At 37.1% G+C, this 26,633-nt stretch overlaps 1 protein-coding gene across 1 annotated transcript; it reads right to left on the minus strand.

Annotated features, from left to right (window-relative positions):
- Window positions 1–9,728: 9,728 nt before the first annotated feature.
- Window positions 9,729–20,887, minus strand: LOC140771096 (uncharacterized). The gene is made up of 10 exons (XM_073112492.1): window positions 20,479–20,887; window positions 20,326–20,404; window positions 20,139–20,233; window positions 18,250–18,354; window positions 18,071–18,150; window positions 15,590–15,680; window positions 15,420–15,527; window positions 10,642–10,728; window positions 10,291–10,359; window positions 9,729–10,094 (listed from the first exon to the last, which is right to left on the minus strand). Exons 1-10 carry the CDS (start codon window positions 20,692–20,694, stop codon window positions 9,909–9,911), a joined length of 1,116 nt encoding a protein of 371 aa, XP_072968593.1. The 5' UTR covers window positions 20,695–20,887; the 3' UTR covers window positions 9,729–9,908.
- Window positions 20,888–26,633: the final 5,746 nt, after the last annotated feature.

Consider the following 26,633-nt stretch of genomic DNA (forward strand, 5'->3'; position numbering starts at 1 on the left):
GCACCAGTGCGCTTCGTCAATGAGGAGGTTTGGCACTATAAGGATGAGGTTGATCCCTATGGAGATGGTGATGGACGTGCTCGGGGATTTAGAGAAGGTGATCAACATGCACAAAAGTTTAGATCTGAACCAAAGATCTTTCGCGAACCCGACAACTCTATTCGGGGGACAACCACACGTTTGGACTTTCCAAAATTTCAAGACGGTGATCCAACAAATTGAGTGTTTTAAGTTGAACAATATTTTGATTGTCAAGGTGCAGCGGAAGATGAAAAAGTATAGATGACAAGTTTTCACCTCCAACGAACGGCATTGCATTGGAATAAATCAGTTATTCGTGGTGGTGGATTTACCGGATGGGCTGATTTTTGTAGGAAGAATGTATGCAGATTTAGGACAGCGGCATATGAAGATTTTGCTGCCATATTAAGCAAGATGGTTCAGAGGACTACCATATTGGAGTACCAAGCTAAGTTTGAAAAAGTTAATAGTCGCTGTGAGCCACCATGGCCCAAACGTACATTGATGAGTATATTTATTTTAGGGCTGTGAGAGGAGATACAAGTGGATATTCGTGCTCTATGTCCTACTACTCTTGAGGAGGCCTTTGAGAAGGCCGTAAGGATGGAACAAAATCATAGGGCTTTAAGGATGGCAGTGAAAAATAATTGGGGCAATCGAGATAGGTGGTTTGCACGTAGAATGCCGACTGGAAATTCTACGGTTTCAAAAACAGTGGTTGGGAGTACTATACCACGACCACCTTTGAGACCTTCTTCCGATGTTAGAGGAGGCACAAGACCCCCCATTCGAACTCTCACACCTACCCAGGTGGAGGAGCAAAGAGCGAAGAGCCTTTGCTTTCGATATGATGAGCGTTTCACCCCCGATCATCGGTGTCTAAACCGATCGAGAGTGTGATGCTTATCGATGGTCCTAAGGAGGATAAAGAGGTTGATGATGATGGAGTGTCTAGAGGAGACCCATGAGGAGACCGTTAAGGAGGGCGTGGAGGAAGATATCCAAGCTGAAATATCGATGTATGCATATTCGAGTACTTCCGCATCGAGGATGTTACGAGTGGACAGACTCGTTAGAAAGCATTATGTGCACATCCTCCTCAATTCGAGGAGTACACACAATTTTCTAGACGAGAGGTTAGTGAGGAGATTGGGTTTGGATGTCGAATCGACTACGGGGTTTGATGTTGCTATTGGAGACGGCACGAAGCGTAGGGCGGAGAGCTTGTGTCGTCGGGTCGATATACGGGTACAAAGACATGACATCATTGTGGACTTGTATTTGTTGGCGCTGTGAGGAGCGGACATTATCCTTAGTGCTCAGTGGTTATAGAGTTTGGGACCCGTCACATTTGATTTCTGAAGCATGTGGATAAAATATAAACAATGAAACAAAGATGTGCGGCTCGACGATGTTTGGTCTTCGCCGATTCCTACGATGCACCCTATGGTAGGGTTGCCTTGTGCGTATGATTTGGCCTATCTTCTTTAGTTAGGACCAGTAGGAGATGAGCCTCAAACAAGTTCAGGTATTACCATTGAATTGTCTAATTTATTAGATAACTTTTCTAAACTATTTGAGGAGCCACAGGAGTTGCCACCAAGGAGAGCGACGGACCATTACATGGAGATTGTACCTAGGGCTGCACCGATGAACGTGAGGTCATATCGGTATCCACATATGAAAAAAAAGTTATCTCAAAGATGGTAGCCAAAATGTTGGAGCAAGGCCTTATACAACCAAGTTATAGCTCATACTCATCCCCCGTGCTTTTGCTGCAAAAAAAGGACGGGACACGATGTTTTTGTGTCGACTATCGAGCACTAAACTCTATTACCGTCGAGAACTAGTATCGCATTCCGATTATCGAGGAGTTGCTGGATGAGCTTGCATGGGTGACTATATTTTGTAAGCTTGACTTGAGGGTCGGGTATCATCAAATTAGAGTTCACCCTACAAATGTGCACAAAACTGTATTTCGGACTCCGGACGAGCATTACAAGTTCTGAGTGATGCTTTTTAGTTTCACCAATGCTCCAGCTACCTTTCAAGGCCTCATGAATGATATATTTCGGCCTCTCTTGCTAAGGTATGTGAAACACCCATTTTCAAAAATCACGTGTTCCTCACATGGAGAGTTCCACGTGATTCTCACGTGACTTGTCAGTGAAATAATCTCATAAAGTATCTGGATAAGTCTAGAAATACCATAATAATCCAACAAATAATCCAAAGTTATAATTATCACAGGCCTCAACAAGTTTTGTAGGAATACAAGTCCATACACAAATTTTAAATATAAATACCATCGCAGGGGCTCAATCCAACTAGAAATAATAGAATAAACAATACTAAATATGGAAATGAATCTACTACTCCTCGATATCCGTGTCCTCCATAATTAGCTCTGAAATATTTCCACCAAAATGGTGGTGGGCACGGGGCCCAGCAAGTATAATCCAATAGTAATCTATGAATATTGTATTGCATGATAAATAGAAATACAAATCCATAAACATGTCAGGGAATGTGTACATTACAACTTTTAATAACTTTCATTATCATAGATCAATTTACATAAAAATCCACACAGAAACCGAATCACTAATGGCATGTCTCACAAAGCATCATAAAATCGAGGGAGACTAGTCATCTAGTAGTATTATCGCCCATACATGCCTGGCGACGCTCCATATGACCGGTTGTCTGTGGCCACCAGACTAAGGACCCCAGTCGTAGGCCCATCAACACCACTATAGTAAATCATCGCACAGAGCAGAATCATCGCATACGGCGGGTAAGAGCACACAACTCGATAGACGCCCTGACCCTGCGTCCTCAGGTACAACTAAAACTATAACCCTACCTCTCAATTATCTTTTCTAATATCATATTAGACTAGTCTCCAACTAGGGCAGTGTAATCACCTGAATACTCCACCAGCTAGCAGTCTCAGGTGTAGACCGCTAATATAATACTATATAATACACTCTATCCTTAACCCTGGGTTGAGTGGGTGAGAGGGGCACTACCTAGTTGGGACTTGACTAACAATAATACGTGCACATGGTGCCATAACCTCTATTATTTATTATATCATGATCGTCAAAATAACATGTATTATAAACAATACATAGAGCCTATCATATATGTGCAATAAGTAGTAAATAATGCAAGTAAGAATTGGCATGTAATTAATACAAGTATGAAATAACATGTAATTATTACAAGTAAGAAATGACATTTAATTAATGCAGGTAAGAAATGACATAAGTATACATTTTTCGTAGACTAATATAGGGTTCTACTCGCCTGGAATATCTCTGGAATCCGTCTCTCTCTCCTAATCAGTCGGTCCCTCCTGAATTTCGAGATCCTCCCCACATAGTAATGGGTCTAATAATTTATAGATAAAATAAACATAAGAATGATGAACTTATAGGACTAACTACCTTATTGTATAAATTAAGTTTGATTCTCTAGGTTCGAATATATTATTTTGTATTAATTTAAAATGGCCATTTATGGTAAAATTAGAATCATTCACATTTGCAGGTGTCGAAGATAATTGAAAAGACTAATAAATTCAAATGCCTATTTTAATTATGTATTGTTCCTAATTTTATTAATAACATGGTTGAGAAAATAAAATAAATACAATAAATGTAGCTAACAAAAGTTAAGAAAATAAAAGACTAATAATAATTAGTCTATGGTCCATATGTTGGGCTGGGCTCAAGGCCCAGCATTTCTTAGATGAGAAAGTGGGCTGCTAACCTACTGTAGCCTACTAAGCCGAAAAGAGGGGTGGGCTACGGCCTATTGTAGCCTTAGAAAAGGCTTAGAAAAGAGCCCAGTCCATCGAAGCCTTAGAAAAGGCTTGTGGGCGTGGGCTACGGCCCACCCCACAACCTAGATGAAAACGCGGTGGGGGTTGGCCCAACCCCCACCTCTTCTCATCGTCTCCTTTCTAGAGAAGAAAACAGAGGAGAAGGAAGAAAAGAAAAGAATTGAAAAGAAAAGTGGTGCTGCTACCGGTGATCCCCATCGCCGGTAGCCAAGCTCTATCCGCTCCCCAAGTTTACGAGGTCGACTTGGGTTTGCAGGTAAGTTTCAACCATCGGCTAGTGTGGCCGATGGTGAGAGTTGAGGAACTCCATGGCCCGCGGCCATGGAGCTTCCTAATTCAGTGAAAGATGGGATCAAAGCCCTCATCTCAAGTACCCACCTCTTCCATGTGAAGAGGTGAGCAAATCGAGGCCAACGAGCAAAACCACCACCGCCGGTGGTGGCCGCTTGTGTCCAAGTAACCCGGCGGTGAGAGGCGACATGGCATCGCCTCCCTCGCACCCCGTGGGTACCCATAGCAAGGGGCTGAAGCAGGGAAACTTTCCGGACCGGTGGGTAGTCGACCCGAAGTCGCCGGCCAGCTAATTTCTCCGACGAAGGTAGTAATGAATATACTCATAATTAATCATGATTTACCAGGCATTATTCAAATTAAACTAAAGAGGAGATGGAGGCTAACCAGAAGATTGAGATGGGGGGTTTTGGTTGGCTGCCGGCGCTCCGGTGACCCACTATCCGTGACGAGGTCTTCGGCGGTTCGGAAGAGAAAAAAGAGGAAGGGGTGGAAGAGCAAGAAGGAGAGATTGCGAAGAGTAGAAAACTCGAAGGGGAGAGGTGACGAAGTTTAAATAGGGATGAGGCGGAGAGGGAAGCGGAGTGGAGTTTGTTCCACTCCAGCGCACTTCTCTCCCACCTCTCGCAACAAACTACGAGAGGTAGGGGAGAAGGAGAAACAATCAGCGCACGCGCCAAAAGCATGTGCTAGCAATTAGAGTGCACGCGCCTGGCGCATGCGCTAAAATTTTTTTTTTTTTTACATGGGTGTTACAGTATGTTTTGGTATTTTTTGATGATATTTTAGTGTATAGCAGGACTGAATTTGTTAAAGCAAAACCAATTGAAAATCAAGAAGTCCAAGTGCCTATGGAGAGTACCAAAGGTGGAGTATTTAGGCCACATCTTTTCAGCGGATGGTGTAGCGGCGGATCCTCATAAAGTTGCATGCATGACCACTTGGCTTATCCCTACTACTACCATCGAATTAAGAGGATTTTTGGAGCTAACCGGATATTATTGATGCTTCATCTCCAAATATGGCAAGATCGCTACTCCTCTCACTTCTTTGTTGAAAAATAATTCTTTTAGATAAATCGATGAAGCCACTCCAGCCTTTGAAAAATTAAAAACAGCAATGACGATAGCACCCGTTTTAGCGCTATTGGACTTCACTTAAGAGTTCACTATGGAATGTGATACGTCGTGTGTTGGCATAGGAGATATACTAATGCAAGAAGGACGTCCCATTGCCTATCTTAGCAAGGCTTTATCACAAAAATCTCAACAATTATTGACTTATGAGAGAAAGATGTTGGTAATTCTGTATGTAGTGACAAAGTGGATGCCTTATTTGATCGGTAGACGATTCATTATACGAACCGATTAAAGGAGCCTTCCATACTTTATGGGATAGGCATACACACTTCGGCATAGCAGCGATAGGTCACAAAATTGCTGGGATATGATTATGAAATTCAATACAATAAGGGAATGAAAAAAACAGCGACGGATGCACTATCGCGCCAACCCGATACCGCCGAGCTTTTAGCCTATTCATCTCCTACCTTTCCCTTCCTTGACAAGTTGAGGTATGCATGTATATCTCACCCAGATATTTTGAGATTGTTACAGGAGGTGATGGATGATCTGGAGCACCATCCCAAGTTGGAGAATCGAGGCGGTTTGCTGTTGGACCGTGGATGCATTCAGGTGCCCGCAAATAATAGATTGCGATAGAAATTGTTGGAGCATTTTCACCAAACTCCAGAGGCTACTCATAAGGATGTCTTGAAGACTTATAGGAGAATATCTCATAGTTGCACGTGGCTAGGATTGAGACAGGATGTGAGGAGTTTTGTCCGTGCTTGCGAAGTCTGTCAAAGGGCTAAAACAATCATCTTGAAACCGACCGGATTACTACAACCTTTACCTATACCGGACTGTGTTTGGGAGGACATTTCTATGGACTTCATAGAGGGTCTTTCGCTGGTGCATGGTTATTCTATTATCTTTGTGGTGGTTGACAGATTGAGCAAGTATGCGCACTTTTCAGTATTGTCACATCCGTTATCAGCTAAGTCGATGGCTGAAATTTTTGTTAGGAATGTTGCTCGATTACATGGCATGCCACGCATGATTGTCTCGGATTATGATCGTGTATTTATGAGCGACTTTTGGATTGAATTTTTTAAATTGCAAGGGACTCGATTAAACTTCAGTTTGGCCTACCATCCATAGACGAACAGCCAAAGTAAGGTGGTTAATCGAGGCATTGAGCAGTATTTGAGGTGCTTTGTTTGCGAGATGCTGAGACAATGGTTGGAGTTCTTACCGTGAGCGTTGTGGTCTTATGACACCGCCCATCATAGCAGCATTGGCATGACTCCATTTGAGGTGTTGTATGGACGCACGACTCCGACGTTACGTGCTTATGATCCAGTGGCATCTGCAGATTAGACGGAGGTAGACTTAGCACTGATGGATAGAGACACCACATTGAGGAGGTTGCGTGCTCATCTTAAACTTGCGCAAAACTGCATGAAGTAAGTTTATGATCGTAGCCATAGGGAGCTAAAGTTCGACATCGACAGTTAGGTGTTTGTGAGGGTGCAACCATATCAATAGGTGACCTTATGTCCGATGCAAAACCAAAAATTAGCACATCGTTACTTTGGTTCGTTTCGAGTGTTGGAGTATATTGGTCCGGTTGCATATCGTTTAGAGCTGTCGGAGGGGTCGAGAGTATATCATGTCTTCTATGTTTCATTGCTGAGAGAGCGCATTGGAGATCATGAGATTGTTAGATCGGTTCTACTGGAGCCATTGGAGGAATAGAGATCGTAGAGCCAGTTCGTGTAATTGCTAGGCGCCGACGACGACATGGTACCAGATTAGAGATGGAGATTCTAGTTGACTAGCTTGGCAAGCCATTTGATGAGGTAAAATAGGAGTTGGAAACTGATATCTTGGAGCATTTTCTTGACTTTTCACCTTGAGGGCAAGGTGGGGGAAGCGTGGTGGGCTGGCTGATACACTTAGTTAGAATCTTTTTTTATTGCATTAGGTGTTTATTTTCATTAAAATAAAATTCCTGTAGGTCACGTTCGAACGCCCTTATGAATGCCTGTATCAGGTTCGCAAATATAGAGAACGCATATTGTGCATTCAAGTTTGAACGCCGTCGGGCGAGTTCGAACGCCCGCATTCGAACGCCTATATCGCGTTCGCACATCTAGAGATGGGGCTTTTTAAGTGCGTTCGAATGCAATCGACGAGAATCCTCTAGAATTAGGGTTTCATATTATTTTAAGACTTGTTGGCTAGCCTCTATAAATATGTGGAAGGCAGCCAACTTCATTATGCTAATAGATTATTGATTTGTCTTGCCTCCTATCTTTTCTCTAGACTTCTCCCTTCTCCCTCTTCACCATCCTTCCACATCTACTGTTGGTAAGGTTTCTCCTCGCTTCTAATCTTCCTCGTCTATCGAGTCACCCCTCTTCTTTGGGATGTCGACCACTTCGTTTTCTTCGCCTACTTCCCTTAATCACTTCCACAATCCACCCTTATCTCCATACCCATCCATAACCCTAACATCCACTTCACTCATCACCACCACCATCACCCATGTTATTTTGTACTTTCGTCCCTGCTACAGTTTGAATCTTCGAAGGGCGTAAATACGAAAGTTGTAGATCAGGAAGTTACAGATCCAACCCAATTAGTTTCATAATTTTCTGACTACCAGAGAATATCTGACAAATATTTTTCCACGGTTGCACGGACTGATTCCTATAATACATTCAGATCTTGAAGGAATCTTAGCGTAGCCTATCTTTGGTTTCAGACCCTATCAATTGGTATTAAAGCCCATCAAATTGGTATCTAAGCGTATTAATTTAGTATTAGAGTCTATTAGTAAAATAATATCCGAGCAGATGTTTATTATATGATTGAGAGCTCTATGATCACATGTTTATTTATGTGATGGATAGCTTTACGAGCATATAAAGATAATTCATAACTATGGCTCTGTGTGAATCTGAGATTAAGAATTTGACAATTAGAATAATACATATCATATGTTCTTTATTAGCTCCAAACCCTTTACGAAGATCTATCATCACATCAACGTCACCATTATACAACTTGGCGTCATGCAAAGCCAATCCCAACTATCTTAACCTCCATCCTCACTTCATTTAACCTAAAACCCTCAAGAACACTTGAGGAATACCTTAAATCCCAACATATACACTGTGGGGTTCTATGCCCGATTTTGTAACACCGAAGACAAACCAAACTATTTTGCCAACCGACAGCCCAATAATCCTTCTCACTCATTAGACATGATCAAATGGCCCAGCCCGCCCATGCCCGGCCCAACCCGGCCTGGTTTGGACCGGGCTAAGCCCGGCCCGAACCCGGTTTAGGCTCGGCCCGGCCCGAGCCCGAACTACCCATGGGCGGCACGAGCCAGCCCTTTGCCCGCCCGACCCGGCCCGAAAGCCCGCCCGTCTGCTACAGTGCTTTGCCCGTTTTGCTACAGTAATTTACCATTGCTACAGTAAAAATATTTTAGTATTATACCATTTTGCATTATTTTAAGCAGACTTTTAAAAAATTTTAATTTTTTTAAATTTTTTTTAAATAGAGGAATATAAATATTTAAAAAAAAATAAACTAATAGTTAAAAAAATTCTAAAAATAGCTGAAATATGGATTGGGCCGAGTGATTGATGGGTTGGGCTGGCCCGGCCCGATCTCTCACGGGCCAACGGGCGGTAACGAGCTAGACTATTCTAGCCCGGCCCGAACCCAGCCCGGCCCAAGTGATTAATGGGTCGGGCCGTGAACAAAGACTTAAGCCCGCTTGGCCCGAAAAGCCCGACCCGAACCCGGCCCGGCCCGCGCGGTTATCATGTCTATCACTCAGCAAAAATACCCACGAAACCCTCATCTTTCCAGAAACCCCTTCAACTCTTTTTGTAAACCAAAGAATTCAAAACCGGCCCAGACCTACTCCATTACAGAGGACGTCTGTGTAAGACCCCTCTACAATCAACCACCACTTTGCCCAACTTCTATCAAACAACATCCCCTTACTCTTTTCAGAAAGTGGGGCTTAAGTATCAAGATTACCTTGAATATTGCTCTTCGCATCTAATACACCTGCAGAACTGATACCGAAATGGGACCTATATTTGAACAAGACGAACTTAGATTAGGATCAAGAAGAGAATCTGATACCGAAATGGGAGAAGAGGCCAACTCTCTGTAGGTTTCTTATCGTGCAGCGGCCAAAAGAAATTGTAGGCAAGTTTATGCTCACACAGACAAGTGCAGAAGATTAGAACAAATTTTAGATCCTCATAACGTAGATGCTAATTCGACCAACTTCTCTCTTATAATGGCGATGTTGCAGCACACAATTGGACTCAAAAAAATTTCAGTACCATTTATCTGCTCCCCACCAACAACGACCCAAAATTCTAACAAAACCTTACTATATAGTAACCCCTTTTATGAGACAAACTTTAAAGGAGAGCTGAAAGGCTCTAATAAATAGTTGCGCTTCATCGTAGAGGCTAAAGTAACTTTTTTGAGGCATCCAAGGTGCTCATTGTGGAAAACCGCCCACTACCTCAATATTGTACATAAGATTAACAGAAAGCTTGAGGGCATTCGGATGGAAAGCTGCGGCAAACAAAAATAAGGCTTTACAGAGATGATTAGCATCAGAAAAGACAAAATATCTTTGATTATGATGTTTTTGATGCATCTGAAGCCCGTGACATGTCCGTTGGTGAAGGGCACTGATTGAAATCCTGCTTGCTTCTAGTCTTCTTCATCTTTGCCTTGAACCTGGACTTGGTCATCAGCGTCTGCACTGTGTTGGCAAAGTTGCCGACTGCCATCACAACAAGCAAGATTCCACAAACTATGACCTGTTGAAAGTAGAACAGTTAAGGATCATTCATATAATACAAAGAATACCACATTCTATCAGAAATCCTTTGGAAATTATAAGAGGAAGCAATTAATTCAGCTGTACAAAGATAGAAAATTTCTTGTAAAAGAAGAAAGGCACTATAAAAGCAATTATTAAAAAGAAAAAAAAGGAGAGCCATAAATTGTCCATGCCTGCCATTCAGGGATGACACCACCCAAAGCCGTCCGAAGTAGCAGCAACCCATTATATGCTTCAAAACCCTGAAACCATGAATTTCAGACAGCAAATATGTACTAGATCAGTGCATAGTGTAATCCTAGTGCAGTGAGAAAAATAACACAAGAACTAATACTATTGCATAAACAGTGAGGGCCCTTTTTAAAAAGTTATTTACTCAGATCTTTGAAAACCATAATCCTTATGTTGTCAATAATGGGGTTAAGATGAAATTGGCCATCTATCTAGATTTCTAGACATCTTGCGACAAACAGCATTGCATGTAACAGCTACGCTGACATGATTCAAAGTTCAGATCATCATACCTGTAGAATGAAAAGGATGGGGCATAACAGCAACAACTGGCCTTCAACACCAGCTGTTTCTCCCCACACAACATCCATTCTCTTAGCCTGCAAACACCAAGATGAATTGAAGTTCTTTTAGACCATGAACAGCAAGAGATGAAAACAAGCAAAGTAAGGTCTATATTCACATACGACATTTAAATAAACTCACAAAATACAACATTAACGAACACAAAAAGAAGATATCTGCTTAGCCAATTTATGTGCAAGAATATGAAAATTTGTCCATCAATTATAAGTTCACAACCACCACCACCACCAACCCTTTTAGACCCGAGTATTTGGGATTGGGTAAGTCAAATGCCTTTATCAGTCCAATGGATTTTAAGTCAAATCAAGCAGTATCATGCCTTTGTCATGCTTTTATTAATATGCTTGCTTGTTTTATTATTTCAAAATATACCGGACTACAATAAGTTCAGTTGATTCTGGCTGAAATTCAAAATTGCACTTGTATGCCTGTTCAAACCTCAAGGTAATTATAGAAAAGCATCTAGATAATATTCCATACAGCTTTTAGAAGCAAACATCATTCAACAACTTACAATTCACCATGTGGATTCAGATAAATAGGTTCTTGATTACTTCAATAAAAGCCAAAGAAAGTACTTTTTTTCCTTTTAATAAATAGAAAAGAGCATAAGTAATCCAACAAGTGAAACAAATATGCCGGAATCCACATTGACCAAAACAGAGACATACCAGTTCCAATTATGATTACAAGAAAACCTTTCAATTATGTAGTATAGACATACACAAAGAATCTGGACGTTGGATTTGAGTCCACCGATAAACATGTCTCCTGATTTTATAAGAAAAGAATAACACACATACTTATATATTTACACATGTAATTTGTGAAGTTTCGAACTGACTTGGTCTTTTATTGACACTATCAAGCTCCATTAGATCACATAAATTATTTGAGGCTGATGAATAATACTTGTTAGTTAAGTATAAAGAAAAAAGAAAAGAACAAACCTGATCATATAATTGCATTTGACTAGTGATCCTACCAAAACTGGAACAAACCTTATCATATAATTGCATTTGACTAGTGATCCTACCAAAACTGGAGCAGATATTCCTTTTTAAATCAATGCTAATTTCTCTAGTTGCTTTGATCAATCTCAGCAATATATCGGGGTAACCTTTTTCTATTTTACAACTAGCTTATGGTTACAAGTCAAGGTACAGTTTAATGATTTTATAATAAAATAAAGACAAGTACTCACCATAACCCATATTCTAGAAAGAGATATTTAACCAATTAGCAGCTAATCTGTATCAGCATATCATCAGAAAAGACATTCAATTATAGTAGAGATATAGCATTACACATTCATTAAATGCTTAAATGTTCGGGTATTCTCTGTTACATATTTTGGGTTAGCACCGAGATTAAGCAATTCAAGGATTACTAAGTCCCTCTCTTCAATATTTAAACAATGTTCCTTCTTTAAGAGAGATCTATCTCAACAATCATAAATTCATGCAGTAAAACATAACCTACAATTCCTCCATACTATTTTGAAAAAGCACAAAAAAAAGAGTTTCCCAATATTTATATCCTTTGGCAGATGAACGAGAACATATAAAATGAATAAACAAATTCAAGGGAAAGGAAACAACTCTTCAATATTTAAAGATCCATTGACAATGAGTAAGAAAAAAATTATGCATAGAGGCTAGCCAACCAAGACAAGTGACTTCGAAATTCACACAGATATTTATTCCCATAGTCCAGAAGACTAAAACTGATGCCTTAAAAGACCAGAAGCTAGGTCGTCATATAAAATTATTTTAAATAAGTCAACCTAATCAAACAAATATACAAAAAGAAATGAAAGCCCCTCACAACATTCCAGTAAACTATGTGATCCAAAAGAAGAGATTTAGTAGAAAACTCGAAAAGCATGGCATTAAAAGCAGGAACTAACTCATCTTAACTTAGTTCTTAGAATAAAAAATCATATTGTAAGCAAAAATTATTTCTTCAATGGTTCTGATCAAAACAAAAGCACTATATTACTATATACCTTGAACATCCAAAGAGCACGTATGATTGAAATGTTTTACAAGAGCTCTAAAAATATCTTTAAAAAAGTTCAGTTTCTTGCAATCTAATAAGATATGAGAATAACCATGCTTATTTAGATTAGGAGGAAAGAGGGTTCACAACTTTATCCTCATTGCCAGAGGCTATTTAGCTGGCCTGAATGGACCATAGGGGGTTACGGAGCAAATCTTACCTATATGTTTACAAGGAAATCAAAGAATCAAAATTTGAATGAAAATAACTTTCCGAAGGATCCGAATTCCTTACTAGCTTCCTATTATCATGATTTCCTAGTGAATTCATAGCGTCAAGGAAATCAAAGAATCAAAATTTGACTGAAAATAACTTTCCGAAGGATCTGAATTCTTTACTAGCTTCCTATTATCATGAGTTCCTAGTGAATTCATAGCGTTAGCATCAAGATTCCAAATATTGGGATCGAGATCAGCCACTCGAAAAAATGCATGTACTGGCTGTTTCAAACAGCTATATTGAATTTTTGGCATCAAACCATTTTTTAATCATATATAAAATCAAAAAATTAAAAAAAAAAATAAAACTCACTAAATATCTCTCTCCCTTTCCTCTCAATCAAAGACAAAAAAATCCCCTCTCACTCACTCCAAATCTCCTCGCTCCCACTCTTTCTCTCTCACAAATAAAATATATTATTTCTCTCTCTGACTCTCTTTCACACTCTTCTCCTTGTCTCTACTACTCTTAGTCTTTTACTCTCTCTCACTTGCATGTTCTCACTCGACCTCTCTCACGCTCTCACTTACTATTGTTGCAAAACATTGAGGGAAAACAACTGAAAGAGAGAAGAGAGAGGGAGAGTGAAAGAGCGAGCGAGAGAGGAAAAGAGAAAAGAGAGGGAGAAGGAGAGCAAACGAGGGAAAGGGAGAGAGTCAAAGGCACTGAGAGAGAAAATGAGATCATCGAAGAGAGGAGAAACAAAAATAAAAACCTAAAAGAAAAAAGAGGACTTATCTGAGGTTGTCGGAGTGCAATATCGTAAGATTCGATAGAGGAGGAGCTCCATGTCTACTTCGATGGATTTGCATCGGAGGAATTTGCCAAGGTTTACCTCTACGAACTGTGATGAAGAGAGAGAAGGTTGATGGCTTGGTAGGTTTTCAGTCGAATCCTATTTTCATCCAACCCATTTCAAAACCCATGAAGTTATTTTGGTCAATCTAGCCGAAACAGGTCCAATACAAATTGGTTTTGATCGACTACCAAAACTAACTAAAGGGTGGGGCAGGGATTAGCCAAAATTGGGAACCTTAGTTATTAATCAAAGTCCTTTAGGATAGGTCTCTCAAATAGATCTTGGTTACTTCTAATGACGTTGTTTACAGTAGAATTCCTAAAATCTGATTATCTTCATATTGAGTTTAATGTTCCGGATGATCATAATCCTTTCCAAACCCATTGGATTTATAATAACATGTCATTGAGAAGTAGAGTTGCATCATGTGAGATTTTTGGTGTTCTCTTTGTTTCATGTTATTTTTTATCCTGTCCAATGATATCTTTTGAAACACCAATTAATTACCACAGATCCAAAAACCTCAAACATACCAACCAACAGTTGGTAGGCATAATCATATTATTTTTCTTTTTCTTTAAAATGCATATTTCTCACCACTAAACAGGTAATGAATTATTTCATTACTACTTCAATTGCATCACAAAATCCCACTCATACTCACGGCTGTTTTTGTCTAGTAGACAACTATTTCCAAGAGCAATAGGAATAATGCCACCAGAATAATCTAAAAGCTGGATGAAGTTCTCAGATAGACTGCCACAAAGGTTTCTTTTCTGTCTTTGCCGCTAATTAAGACCACACATTTGATTCTTCTAAAGTTCTAATCAACTAGAGTACGACCAAATATGTGATCTTTGTTATAGACCTACTCAGACTCCAATACGCAAAAGCATATTTAGATAAATTGTACTACATTGCCAATACACTATCTCTTTCAGGAGCTACATCAAGCATAATGTCATACCCACGTCAACGATAATATCCAGATATCCTAGTAAAGAAAAGATGGAGCAGAAGCTAATTCCATAATGATGAAATTCTGAGGATGTTGTAAATCACTTTCTTGATAATTTGTGCCTCTGCCTCAAAAAGCACAACAGGTTGGGATAAAAAACTCATCATTCCACAACACTTCTGAACTCCATTTTCATTCCTCACCTCCTCACCTCATGTTTACCTCCCAGAATACAATAGCAGGATCTCCACAGTTAAGGCCTATATCCTATTAGGATCACAACATTAGAGCTACTCAGAGATTGTGAACAATAGAATATGCAAAATAAAGTCACTGGGATATGGTAACAGTTTATGCCTAATGCAACTAGTTAAAAAAAATAAGTTAACCAGCAAGTACCTTGCCATACAAACATAGATAGAAGCATGAACTCCTATAAGAAGTATATAAGAACCTCCTAGTAAATAATAATTGTTTGACATTTTGACCTTACTTACAGGTACACAAGTTAGGTAAGTAAGACAATATGAGATAAGTATGATTATCAACAATAAAGCATCTCATAAATAGAGCCCTCGGGAGATAAATTGCAGGCATGAATGGCATGTCAATCAAGAAAACTAGTTTTCCATATACCAGAAATAACTAAAAAAAATGTAGATTATTACCTTCCCTAGAGCAATGCGAGTATATAATCTTTGGCGCTGGTATCTGTTCTGAAGAAGCATTGCAACACCTTGCATTATAGCCCATGCTAAAAATAGTTGCACCCCTCTCTGCAAAAAGCTATTGGTTGGGTTCAAGGATCATAATGATGAGGAAATGACTAAGCAAATACCTGTTTGTTGGCACAGTCAGGTTGTCCCTTTATCTCCCATGTAAGACTTACAAGAGCCATCAGCATGGCACAGTAATGATGGTATATCCACCTAAGGAACAGGGATTGGTAATTACAGTACAATCAAGGTGTAAACAAATTGGAAATCAATAAAAATCACTTTTACAAATAAGATAAATCATGACAGGACCAGGACAACAAGATGGATCCAAAAGAAAGATCTCACCGCCTTGCCTTGCAAGAAGAAAAACACATCCATGTGCAAAGGGCCCCCCCATGTACTGTGTTCAAACAACACGGTTCTCTTCTTCTCCACCAGGAGAGTTTACTATTTTCTTTCACAATCCTGACAGCACTTCTTCTCCCTTATCTTACTTTTCTCCCTCACAAAGGGTAGTATTCCCCTCCATTTCTCCCTCTCTTCTTTATTGTTATCCTTTCAGCTGAAAATCCTATTTTGACATCTATTCAGCCTATCTTGTGGTCATATTACCTCGTGACTGAAACATTAATATGATGAAAGAAGGCAAAATTCCTACATTTTATCTAGTATTAAGTCTGCTGGCTGATTTATTGGTGTTTTTTCCATGAAAGAATTCATTTTTACTGTAACTTTTCAGATTGAAATTACTCATTGATGGATAAGGAGACGCAATGCTTTCTAAGGTCCCTATTCTGCTTTTTTCTTTAATTTCTTTTCGTATTCTTCAAAATCTAAGGTGAACAAATTGAAAATAGAGTGGCAACGTATCAAATAGAAGATGAAAACAAAATGCATCAAAATACATACTAAATCCAACGGTTGTCTCTTGATTCTTTTGTTATATATAACATAAATCTGTCTGTCTAGTTGCCAAGTGTGGAATTCATCCTGCTAGCTAATCAATTTATGTTTACTCTACCTAACTACCTAACTACCTAACTAAGATATCTTTGAAAAGGTGTTGCCAAAGGTTCTACTCTAAATAAGGAATGTATTTATGCATACTGGTGCTCATCAGAAGTAATGTTGACAAATCATGCCAGCCATTTCCTAACTCTGTTGCTACCATTGTTCCAATACAGCCAACCAAGCCATCATGCAAGAGTTAAAAGTATCAATACAACAGTCCTTTTCTTATAGACAACAGTATACCCTTATTTCCTATATTCAGATATTTGCATAGTTGATCATCTAAATGAGCACTTCCAGGCTAATTTACGGAACTTTCTCTATCTAGCAGATCAACATTAGAATAAGGTCATTGACCAATACTCAGAAATTGAAACCCTGATCATGCTAAGCAAATATTCAGCAAGAATCTTAAATATGGAATCAAATTTCAATGATATCAAAGACTTGACTATTGGGCGCTGTTATGAGACCATAATTTTCAGCACTGCAGTATTTTATCTGCAACTCACTTCCAGATTTCACATTATTTGAACCGTAGATTGCAAGTGATTTAATAGATAGAGAAGATTGGATTTATAAATAATTAGGGTAAATCACCAATTCCTATCTTTTGATGAGACAACATATCTATATATTCTAGGTCAATCAGAAAGAAATCCATATGTATCTGATGGATATATATCATAGTCCAAGTGGCTTACAGACCAGCAAAGTTCTCTTATCCTTTGTGCCAATGACTGGGCTTATCTCCTCCAAGGAAAAGAAAGGTATTCTTTTCTCTTGTTATTCGCCCCCTCAATGCATTCCCCAGCATCGTCCCAAACATAACGAAAGAGTGAAGCACCAACTGGACCTATAGATAGGCTAACATAAAGCGAGGAGTTGAGACAGCTGGTGAACCAAGCCACTTTCGTAACCCTACTTCCTACAGCTAACACATGCCCAGTCCAGTGCAAATGAATGAGAGCAGCAAGGATCATAGGAAGATTTCAACCTTACTTGCAGCATCTCTATTTGGAGGAGTGCTTGAACCAAGTCAAAGATGCCACAAAGACATGATCAAAATGAAAAATGTAGTGTTTAAAAAAAATCTTATAGTGCTTAGATTGATAGGTTGATTTAAAATGAGATAGAGCTGAACAGAGGAAACAATTTTACACAGTTGAACCCATTGCAGCAACAAATTGCTCGGTGTTGATGCCAAACCCAAGTACATTCCATAAAGGCCAAATGTGCTCTAGTACTCATTCTTGTTAAGGGAAACATCACCACACTGAGGCTATGATATTATATGCTATTATTCAACATTTGAAAAGGATTACTGTAATTTCCAATATACCAAGACAATTTTTTACTTACTCCAGCTTTTTCCCAAAATATGGTCTGGACTGACATTGGCACTGAAGCTTCAGGAGAAAACAAATGACTTCTCTTTACAAAAGATTGCCCACATATAATTAAACTATACAGTTTTCCATTTAAAATTAAATTCCCTCTACTAGAAGGCAACAAAACATTTTCCTGAACTTAATGACGACAGGACATAGCATTTGAAAAGAATTGCATGAGAAGAAAATGTTACTTACCAAGAACGAATGTCACTTCCATTAACTCTCAATATGTTTTCTCGCAAAGCTAAACTTGTGTAGAGAAATAATAGCCAAGCCTGTAATAAATAAACCAGTACTATTATTACTAATATTTTGTACTATAGAAGTGTGTTTCATATAACTATAAGAGAGAAATATTTTCAGTAATCTAATACCTGGTATAACTGAACTGGCAATGCTGGAAAGCATCCCTCCCATATCCAAGACCTTAAGAAAAGTAAAGTGGATGGAAACAGAAGAAACAAAAATGCGGTTCTATCCTGTTATGAAAGAAGTTAACATTACCAAGGTGATATGGTAAGAGTGATCAAGTACTAAAATATAGAAGTTCTCTTATCTAATCTAATAATTAGTTCATGTGCAGGTATGGTAAGGCTACTGCTATGATAAATTCAAAAGTTCTCATTTTCATCACCATAACATCAAATCATGAAATATGACCCGATTGAGAAGAAAAAATCTTATGGCCCATTAAAAAATACTTTATTGAATTGTTCCATGCAACTTATTTAAGATATATAATGTATCAATTCTTCTCATATGCCCTCTTGTATATTGTACAAGAACCATCAGATTAAATTATGCTGTGATTTGACTAATATTTATGCTCACTAATGACATGACCAAAATCATTTTAACTATCACTATCTGAAATCGCTCATCAAGAGGTAGTACCAAGTTCTGCATATTAATGAAATTGTTCTACCAATATCAGCTTATACTGCCCAATCCCTTGGATGGCATTGGCATCAATTTGTGTGCAACTAGCACTTCAGTGACTTCTTCATTCAAAATTTAATATTACAAGAAGATAGGATAGATTTAATTACAGCTAAGAAACAAGTGGCTCTTCATATTTGTTTTACCTTAAACTTACAGATAGAAGAATTCTGTAGACTATGTTTGCTAGATAACTCAACAATCAGGACATTGCTAGAGACTCATCTTACTATCCTATGCTTTAAGAACAATGCTCAGCCACATCATGAATCTCTCTTCAGGTTTGCTTAAATCTTACCAGATTTTCTTCAGAAATGGATAAACTTATTAAAAATAAATCAAGCATCAGACAAGTAGTAGACTGCCTCACTTCACATGCTCATCTCTGTTTCCCTCGACTACATATTTTTTTAAGAAATGGATAAACTTATTAATGGTGAATCAAGCATCAGAGAGGTAGCAGTCTAGTAGACACCACATACTTTTTCCAGAAATGGATAAAATTATAAACGGTGAATCAAGCATCAGTGAAGAAGTAGATTGTCTCACTTCACATGCTCATCTATATTTTCCTCTACTACATATCTATATTATAACTATTACTTTCATATCTACATAAAGGTAAATGATGTTAGCAATAGCGCATGTCTCATGTACATGCATTCTCAATTTTCACTTAACTAACTAGGAACATAGAAAGACAACAAATAAATGAACTGAGTCAGAAGTCATCAAATAGCTCCATTATAACTGGATCAAAAACCCAGAACATTAGGATAGTCCATAGAATTGGAAATCTAAGGAAAGAGAACTTTGAATATGGCTACTCTCTCCGCTGCTCTAAAATGAAGCATCTCAACAGAAATACATACATATAAGACAAAAGCCCAGTGCACAATTGCTTACTTCAGCGCATCTAATTCTGAGTAATGCTTGGCAATTATCCTAGAATGCGGATACAAGTCTTGTTTAGATGCATCCTAGAAGGAACAATGGCACCTATTCACAGTAACCGCACCTAAACTAACCACTACAGCGATGCTTTGACAATTAAATGTCTCGTCTTTACAAAGACGAAGACATGATCTCTACTCTACAAACCACTCATCTATTTCCTGCTCATCACCACAACATGCAGCTGCATCTTGGCATGCATGCTAGTTGTCACTGGTGAGAGCCACTCTTCCAGTGCTACCACAACAGAAAGAATGCAACAAATCACGTCGACCTAAATTTTTCCAAGCTCTTGATATTATCAAGTTATTGCAAAAGATATGGCATGGATATCAATCTCCACATAGCACAAGGAAAAGGTGGTGCCTACCCTATAGCTGTTATATTCTTCCTTCATCTTTAGCTGCACATCCTTCCTCGAGGCCCGCACATTCACCGGGCCAAGAAACATCTTCAGGAAACGTCCTAGCCAATCCCAAAATCAAGAAAAGAGACTCAAATCAACAGTCAATAAGAGCACAAGAGAAATCGAATCTGGAGAAGCGAGAAGAACCAACCCTGAGCCTTGCTCGGAAGCAACGAGGCCACATCCCCATCCCCAATCGCGCACCTCGCCCGGTACATCTCCTCATCGATCTAAAACATAAACATCTCAGATTTCGAGACTTTACTGCGAATCCTACCACATTTGAAGCTACAAAAGGATCAACCTTATCCGCGATCTTAGGATCGAGGGCACCCCCGCGCTTCTCGATCGCGGTCTGGAGTCTCCGGAGATCGGATTCGACCGCGAGGGCTCGCTGCCGCAGGGATTGCTCCTCGCTCCAGGTCCTCGAAGCGAGCGATGCCGCGGCGTCGCGTAGCTCCCGCGTCTGCTCCGCCGCACGCGCCGCCTCTTCCAATAGGGCATCGGAGGATCCCGCCATCTATCCTTCTCTATACACAGGATGAGAGACAGAGACAGAGACAGAGACAGAGACAGAGACAGAGAGGAGAAGGAGATGGTGGGTGTGTTCGTCCTCCGTCCCTCCTCTCTATATAAGATTGGGGTCTCTTTTGATGAGCGCCGTTGTAGAGGGGAGAAGAACGGCCGCTTCCTTTTAGGTACTACTTCCTGTTAATAACTTAATTTATTTTGCGGGCAGAGAGAGAAAGAGAGGGGAGTTGAGAGTAGTGCGGTGGGGTCGTGAGTGTGCGTGTAGGTGTGTTTAGCTGTTGTGAGTCACATCTAGTGTTCTATTTGATATCTGACGTGCGATTTTCTTTTATATTAAAAAAGATTGTACTAGTCGAAGGGTATGGTCATGATAGCTGAGAAAGGAGGAATCGCTTACTCTGATGCAGTGCTATTGTAACTACTTTTCTTATCATAAATTAATGGCTTCATATATTCTTCTAATATCAAGAAAGTTACAAAATATCCATGTGGTCAGGGCAAGAATCAAACTGCTCTAAAATTTTACTTTTGTATTACTTATTAATCATAGTTTTCTTTTTCTTTTTTTAAACCAAACTAATAAATGTTGTCTCAAGACCGTTTCTCAAATAGACCACCCTAAGCTTTATATTAAGAGGAGTATGTTTTAAGGCAGCTATTTGTCAAATGTTGTTAGATAAGATTGCTAATAAGTTCAACATTTATATGTCTTAAGTTAAAAAATAAAAAAAGAACACTAATTTATTAGTATATCAAATGCTGAAACTATCAGCACCTTATTTAAAATTTATTAAATGAAACGCTGATTGATTAAGCTTAAGTTTGTCTTAGCTTTTTTTTCAATTGTCACGTATAAAACGTTAATCAGATTAGTATATTATATATAAAACAAAGATACTGAACTTATTAATATTTTCTCCTCTTAAATAATTACAATCATAAAATTTTTGGTCTAAACTTAATTAGAGGTTGTTAGGATTATCAGACATTTAATCTATCAAATGAATATTGTCAATACCCATGTTGTCCTTCTATTTCAATTAATAGTTTGGAAGACTCTCCAAGGAGTCAAACTTAAGGGTTAAAAATAGATATTGCAGCTATAGAAGTCTTTCCCAGCACTCCAAGCTCTTCTCATCCATCCTAAAGCTACTAAATCAATCACCAGTATGTCATTTCATCCTATATCTGTCATATTAGTATCTTTTCTTCCCATCTCTCTCTTTCTTTATATTTAAAATCTATATATATTAAAAAAATTCATAATTTAAATATTAAATTTATAAATTAGGTATAAAATTTTGACAGTAATTTATACTTTTTTAATCAATAGATACTCGATACTATATTTAAAGACTAATTATAAAGACTTATATATAAAAAAATCATTAACCCTCTCCTTCTATTCTTCTTTGTATATTTTTCTATTAATTTTTCCCTAACACAAAAGTCTATCCATTTATGAATCATCGTAATCCTCCTTTTGTACCCTTTGTACCATCATAGATTTTAATCCTTGCTTTCTCAATATTATCCTAAATGTTGGCGTCAATCTTTACTCTTTGCTTCATTGATGGCAAATTGGCTCTATTCCTCATAAAGCCATCATCACTATGTTAGACGCCCATCAAAGTAGGACCATATATCTTCAAACATCTCTGAGTGTATTAATTGTGGTGCCCTAGATTTCCCAATTAGCAAGAAACATCTCCATCGTGGATCATCAGCTGTATCATCTAAAAGAAAGAGAATGAAATGAAATAAGAGAAAGTAAGATAAAAGAAAAAATAACTCACTCTCATCTTGGTTTTAAGAAGAGAATAGAAGAAAAAAATAATGTATTTACTATTATACCCTTTATCTAATTTTATTATAATAAGCCAACAGAAGTTATAATATCTATAAAAATTACCCTTTAAAATAAACAAAAGTAATATAAACAACTGTTGTTTAATGTTTTAAATATTATACATTATTCCTTTAAGTTCCTCAATTGGTATCCAAAAAAAGTCTTATGATAATGAACTCTAACATTAATCAACTAATTGAAAACCTCTTCTTCTATATAAATACGTTGTCACACCTTTTTTTTTTATAATAGCATTAATTTTCTATTTTGATTGCTAAAATATGTTATGAAAATTTTTCTATATGACTCCACATTCTTTCACTCACTCATCTCTCAGAGCTTTTTTCTTTTTTGGCCTTTTGAGGACGATGTAACTTGAGAAAATCTTTATACATTTAATTCAGGAACATTAATTATAAAAAGTGGATCATCAGTCATATTACTAAACGGTTCCAATGTTGCTTCATTCTTCTTTACCATCTTATTAACATATTGAAAGCCTTCATATTAACATTAGCATTCAAACTTGTAACTATTATCTTTTTTAAATAGCTGTAACAATTTATGATAATGATTAATCGGCTTCACCATTCATTTTGTCATTGCTGAACTTACTTATAAGAAAGAAAAATAAATAAATTAGCAAGCAAATTACAGTTAATGTGAGGTCATATATTCTACAAAAGAATTTATGTTATATTTACATACGCAATTCAATTAGTGCTTTCCAACCTTTTGGCTCTACGTCACATATTTTAGTCCTAGGCTCTACATAAAACCACTCATTCCTTCAAAAATAACATAACAAGCTTTAAATATAGTTTGATAAATTTTAAAATTATATAATCAACTTCTTCATATAAAATACTAAAAAAGAAAATATCTAAACTACGTGATTAGTGTGAAAGTAATATTGAAAATATTTAGTTTGACATTGTGTACCTCTATATCATTCATAAGTTATTTATAATTTTAATATGATGTATTATAAGAAAATAGTTACCGGACTCGTGCGTGAAAGTCATCGTTACATTAAAATGATTATTTGATATAAAAAATAAGTGGAGAAAGATTCAAAAAATTAAAAATTAAAAATATTTTGAATTGAAAGGGAAAAATGTGAACTAAGTTTGGTTTGACTTCAATTAAGTGAATTCTTTTGATGTTTGATGTCTTAGAATTGTCTTATATTTTTATGTTTTACTAAAGCAAATTATCGAGACACTACAATTGGATATTTTCTTTTGATAATTTTGAGTGATCAAACTGCTTAGTTTATGATACGACTCGGTCCATATTGTCTCCACTCGCGACATTGGGTTCATTAGGATAAGCATATTTATCTAGTTGATTTTTGTTTGAAAAATAAAAGGATTTTTTACTGGGAGCCTGCACACGTTCATAAAAACAGAAAACGCAATTTGTGCATTCAAACGGGCTCGAGCCGTTCAAATGTGATCGTTCAAATATCTACACACGTTCGCAACGACAAAGAACTATAATTCTATGTTCTAACATGATTGGGCGCGTTTGAAGGCACTGTGGTGAAAATGGTTGATTTGTTAGAGTTTTTAACTTAGTTTATGAGTCCTTAGGGTAAGCATCTATAAATATATAAAGGAAACCATAATTAGAGTTTATTTGATAATTGAAAATAGCATTGTACATTTATCTCCTTCTCTCTTGCTCTAGCCATTGGTGCCCTCTCACATCTCTTTCCTTCCATCGTCCGAGTCTTTGGTCAACTTCCTCTAACTTCTAATTCATATTTTCTACAACAACTTTCCGTCTTCACTCCAAGGAATTAACCTAGTACTTATTTAGCCATTGAAGAGCTATTAAGCTAGGGTTTACCCGACCTTCAACCACTGTTTGGCCGATATCTCAAGATTTAGCTATCTAAACCCAACGATCTTAGATTCATTGAAAAACTCTTTTCAAGGGAGACAACATATCAAAATTTTAAAAAGATTCAACAGTTAGATCATTCACAGCTTCCTTTGAAAATCACGTCCTCAATCTAGTCCAGAACCGTTATGGATCGGATCAAGCCGATTCGTAACCATTTATAATATGCTAACGTAAATATTTATGTATCTATTTACTCTCGACTTTATAATAAGTCTAATTTCTTTCGTAAGCTAATTTAAAATTGTTGAGTGCATCAACCAAAAATGTTAAATCTTTTGATTTGTGAATCATTTTATGGCTTTGAATACTTAAAAATTTGGTTTGACAGGTAGAATTTTTTTATGCGTTTTTTGAATTTATTGGCTCAAAAATGATGTAAAATAAACTATAAATTTCAAGGGAAGCATGAGCATAATTATATTCTTTCTCAAATTATGACAAAAAGGGGAAGAGTGAGATATAATATGGTTATTTGGATTTAGTTTGCTATGGATTACTTAATTATTTTTATAGCATCACATATGTTTTACATGATATGAGTATCGAAGTTGTGTATGATATTTAATAGCAAAAAAAAAAAAAAACTTAGTGCTATACTCTATTAGGGTGTATACATTGTTATCAGTAAACACTTTGTATTCTAGAAAGTTATGTTTTGTCACAAATTGCCAAAGGGAGAGATTGTTAAGTTTTATTTGTACTTATGTAATTAACAAATTGCATTTCAGAATATAATTTATATTCATGTAATATATCTTGATTTTATGTATGAGTATATGCACAAGTTATAAAATATTTGATGAAGAATATTAAAATAGAAGAATATTTTTTAAGTCAAAGTATTCGAAATAATTTTACAATCATTATTAAAGTGCTCAAATTGTGTCATGATGGTCGGAGAAGTACGAAAAATTATTTAAGGACGCAAGAATAATCACTCTATATCCAACTATCCTTCGAAGTGTGTTTGAATGCACTCTAAGCTGTTCGAACGCATTATGCAACCGTTCATACGTGTTCCCACATATAAAGAGCTTGTTTTGGTAGTTCAAACATACCCTACAACCGTTCACACTTACAGAGGTGTTGATTTGGCCATTCGAACAGACCCGACAATTGTTCACAATGCATTCATACATATAGAGAACATTTTTTAGTTGTTCGAATGCACTTGAAGGCTGTTCGGATGTGATTATGGAACTTTGCAAAATTTGGGATACGTGAGATTTGATTTAACTTAGAATGTCACGAGAAGCAGTATGTTCGTGGTTTAGCGAACAAAATTGGTTCAGATTTAATTATGAGAATCGACGAGTAATCTGTAAGCTTCTTGTTAAATGCTATAGTTTTTAATAGTTAATTTCAATCAGAATTTAGATTCATAGTTTTTACCTGATTTGAAATTTTTTTTACGTAAAAACTTTTGTATTTGCGATTATTTTTTTTCACGCGTTATCTTTTGCATTTCATTATTGATAGTGAACGATATATCATATCTCTTAGGACGTTAATTATATTTTTTCAATAAGTATTATAGCATACCTAAGAATTTACATCAATTTTTTTTTTCACAATAAATCGTTGCAAGAGTTGCTACGCAAACTACGAAGAGTCAACTCACACAAATTACTAAGGCACATTATTCCAATAGTCACTACATCAAGTACCAAAAGTCGTAACAAATTGCTAGACCTTTTTTTTTTTCTTTAGACTCTTAGTTTTTTACTCCAATCCTAATCATCCAACTGACATGGCTGCTGATATGACTGTATCATAGATTTAAATATTTCTATCATTATATTATGTTTGGCATGTGTGTCCAAAAATAGTATTTCAAAAATACGAATATGGATTGAAGATCATGAATAATCATCCACATATCAAACCTATTATATAAATTAAAGAAAATTATAAAATAAAACCTGTTTATATGTTTTATGTGAATCTCTAGTATTTCTTTATATATATATATATGGTATTACAGATTTGTCATTTTAATAATTTCTCTTTTCTTGTTGTTATTATGAATTAAAATTGTATTTACAGAACTATCAAATTCTTGTGCTATGTTGAGTTGTTTACCAAACTATACCTATTTTTTAATTTATTTACCAAAATAAATCACTCCTAAACTTAAATATTAAAAGAGTCTATTTTACTATCGTCCT

Source organism: Typha angustifolia, chromosome 11 (genome assembly GCF_048772165.1).
Source record: "Typha angustifolia cultivar Huaian chromosome 11, ASM4877216v1, whole genome shotgun sequence".
NCBI classification, from domain to species: Eukaryota; Viridiplantae; Streptophyta; class Magnoliopsida; order Poales; family Typhaceae; genus Typha; species Typha angustifolia.